Below are 2,579 nucleotides of genomic sequence, written 5' to 3' on the forward strand. Positions count from 1 at the left end.
CCCTCAGATACCGCTCCCAAGATAGTGAAGTCGAATACACCCAATGCATGTCGGGCACCCATGTAAGAAATATTCTTTGCAACGTACATGACGATGCCCTCGTTTATAAACTCATCCACCACTAATCGTGCCAGGGTCTGCCTTCTCTCGGACACGAAGTACAGCTGCAGGATGTTCAGCACATTAATAAAACGGGGAAAACGAGGAGCATGTGCATATGTGTGTGTGTTAAGTACTTAATTTAAGCTGTGCTGTTAATTACCATAGCACGGTCCTCAAGGTTGGGCCTGTCTGCAACAATGATATGGTCAGTGGGGGGGCCATCTAGGTCGACTTTGACGATCACAAAGGCAAGGGTGTCTATCACTGAAATGAAGGGCGCTCGCAAATTCTCCATCTTATTAGCAGCCATAGGCGCGTAGCGGCGTATGACTATATCAGGAACAAATGATATTGAGCCATCGAATGGCTCACCTTTCAGAGCTGTGGTTGTTGCATCAACATGCAAAGAGAAGGAGGAAGTTCCTCACCAGCGCCTCTCTTCCCAATTGTGGGTCCTTCAATTCTATAGAAATCATCAACTTGGAAAACATCCTTGAAGTCCACTACATATGTGTGTGGCACGTGAAGTGTAATAGTCTCCTCGCAGGCTGAATCAGTAAGATCTAGTTGCATGTAGATAGGGTATGGCACATCCTTTGCCTTGTAGGTGCCATATTTTGCTAGGACCTTCCCTTCAAATGCGAAGCGGTGCGATACAAACTTAGATAGAGCGCTTATCGGCATGGTTGGCAAGGCACCTAGGTTAGGAGGGTTGGGGCGATTAGCAATGTTTGTCCCACTAGGCCCTCCTACTTCATTCAAGAGTTGCATGTTCTCCATTAGATCAGCTGCTGCTACTGTGTTGCTGTTTGAAAGATTGATTCCATGGTGGGCCCCTATGTTTGAGCTCCCTAGAAAAGTAAAATATTGTATCAGTAACACTTCCATGCATGTGTCTCATGAACTAGTAGCTATGTAGTTTATTGCTACACAATATATCTTTCATAACCAACAAATCTTTTGGTTAAAGGTCGCAGAACGATTCAAACGGTGTGCATTAACAAGCAACGTAATGCATTAAAGTGTGTGCCTCGATATTTTCCGCAAGAGAAGTGCGCATGTTGTGTAACAAATCGGAGGCATCGTACGTGGCGGGGTGTCTCTGTCTTTCAAAGGGAAAAAGAAAGCGTTTACGAACATGTGGTACCACATGGTGATGTTTCAATGTGAGTGTGTTTTGTCCCATATGAAATGACACCAATTTCATGATGTCACAGTACTGAAAATGCAGTAACTATTTCTAACAGAGCAGTAGCAATGGCAAGGCCAAATTAAAACTCAGCAATTGGTAAACCAAACATTTGTGACACAAGAAATCATTGGTTGTTGGTGGCTTAACATGATGTAGTTGCAAATTAACAATAATCTCAAACTTTTACTTAAGTATTGATTGAAGACAGTGTCTTCATGTTGTCACAAGGAAAGGCACAAAAAAGATGCTTGTATTTTCAAAAGCATATCAAACAAGTTCTAGGTGACATCTGAGTCGGCTTCTTCCTCCAAGATTGGAGATCTAACATGAATCTTAATTTCACAATTGAGCCTCAACTCACAGCCTTTCTCTCGCAGAATTTGGCGAACTGAAAAGAGGACATTACGTAAGAACGCTTCAAAAGTAAGAACTTGTAGTACACGCTGGGATAGGAAGGGCCTCGCATACCTTCGGCACATGCTTGCTTGGCAGCTACCAAAAACGCTGTCTTTAAATTTCTATTGGAGTTCTTTCGTATGCCTGCATCTTTAGATGGGACCAGTTCCAAGGGAAAACTCTTCCTAGATTGCCCAGCGGCGACAGAGGTCTTGATGAGACACTTTCCTGCCACAGATAGAACTCCTTGTTGGGCGAGGGCACGTACGGCATCCGTCATTGGAGGGGTAAGTCCTTTGGGAGCGAAGCAGTAAACTCAAAAAACAAAAAAAGGACCTAGAATAAGCGTCAACATTTCGGAATGCAAATGATGGGTGGGCACGCGTACCTTTGGTTGGATTAAATTCGTTGATGACATCAACAGGCTTCCGAGATCCTCTTGATTCAGTACCCGCATCCACGAGAATGTCTAGAACAAACAGGAGAGGTTCTTGGTACTAGAAGTTCAAAAATAGTTTACGGGAGAAACACAGTGAAAGAACCAGAGGTTAATATCACAGAGTTTTTGAGTGTTGGTGTGCTGTAGATGAGGTCTGTGCGTATAATTGTTCCTTGACTACGGAAGTGCTTTTGGGCGACAGATGTCGCTGGTGAGGTAATTCAGATACGTGACTTTGTACCTCGCACTGTTCGAGAAAATCTGCAACGGAGACACAGATAGAGAACTCTGAGTGGAGAATATGGTCCTACAGACTCTTGGATTCAACGTTTATACCTTGTTAGTTATTGCAAGGTTTATCAGAGAAATACTTGCTTCGAACATGGGCACTGCCTACACTAGTTTTGTCACCTCGGTGGAGATTGTGAGAGAGATACTTGCTTTGAACAT

The 2,579-nt window shown here is 43.7% G+C and overlaps 1 protein-coding gene across 1 annotated transcript; it reads right to left on the reverse strand.

The window, feature by feature from the left end:
• Positions 1–1,490: 1,490 nt before the first annotated feature.
• LOC147882110 (uncharacterized) lies at positions 1,491–2,327 on the reverse strand. The gene is made up of 3 exons (XM_087401179.1): positions 2,079–2,327; positions 1,763–1,984; positions 1,491–1,682 (listed from the first exon to the last, which is right to left on the reverse strand). Exons 2-3 carry the CDS (start codon positions 1,968–1,970, stop codon positions 1,573–1,575), a joined length of 318 nt encoding a protein of 105 aa, XP_087257305.1. The 5' UTR covers positions 1,971–1,984; positions 2,079–2,327; the 3' UTR covers positions 1,491–1,572.
• Positions 2,328–2,579: the final 252 nt, after the last annotated feature.

This window comes from Dipteris shenzhenensis, chromosome 30 (assembly GCF_047967505.1).
Source record: "Dipteris shenzhenensis isolate YYH24624 ecotype China chromosome 30, Dip_SZ_1.0, whole genome shotgun sequence".
Classification (NCBI taxonomy): domain Eukaryota; kingdom Viridiplantae; phylum Streptophyta; class Polypodiopsida; order Gleicheniales; family Dipteridaceae; genus Dipteris; species Dipteris shenzhenensis.

Coding starts and splice junctions, on each gene's coding strand:
- LOC147882110 (XM_087401179.1), bottom strand. CDS start 1,970: ATGACGGATGCCGTACGTGCCCTCGCCCAACAAGGAGTTCTATCTGTG. Junction 1,683..1,762: donor CAAGCAAGCATGTGCCGAAG/GTATGCGAGGCC, acceptor TCCTCTTTTCAG/TTCGCCAAATTCTGCGAGAG.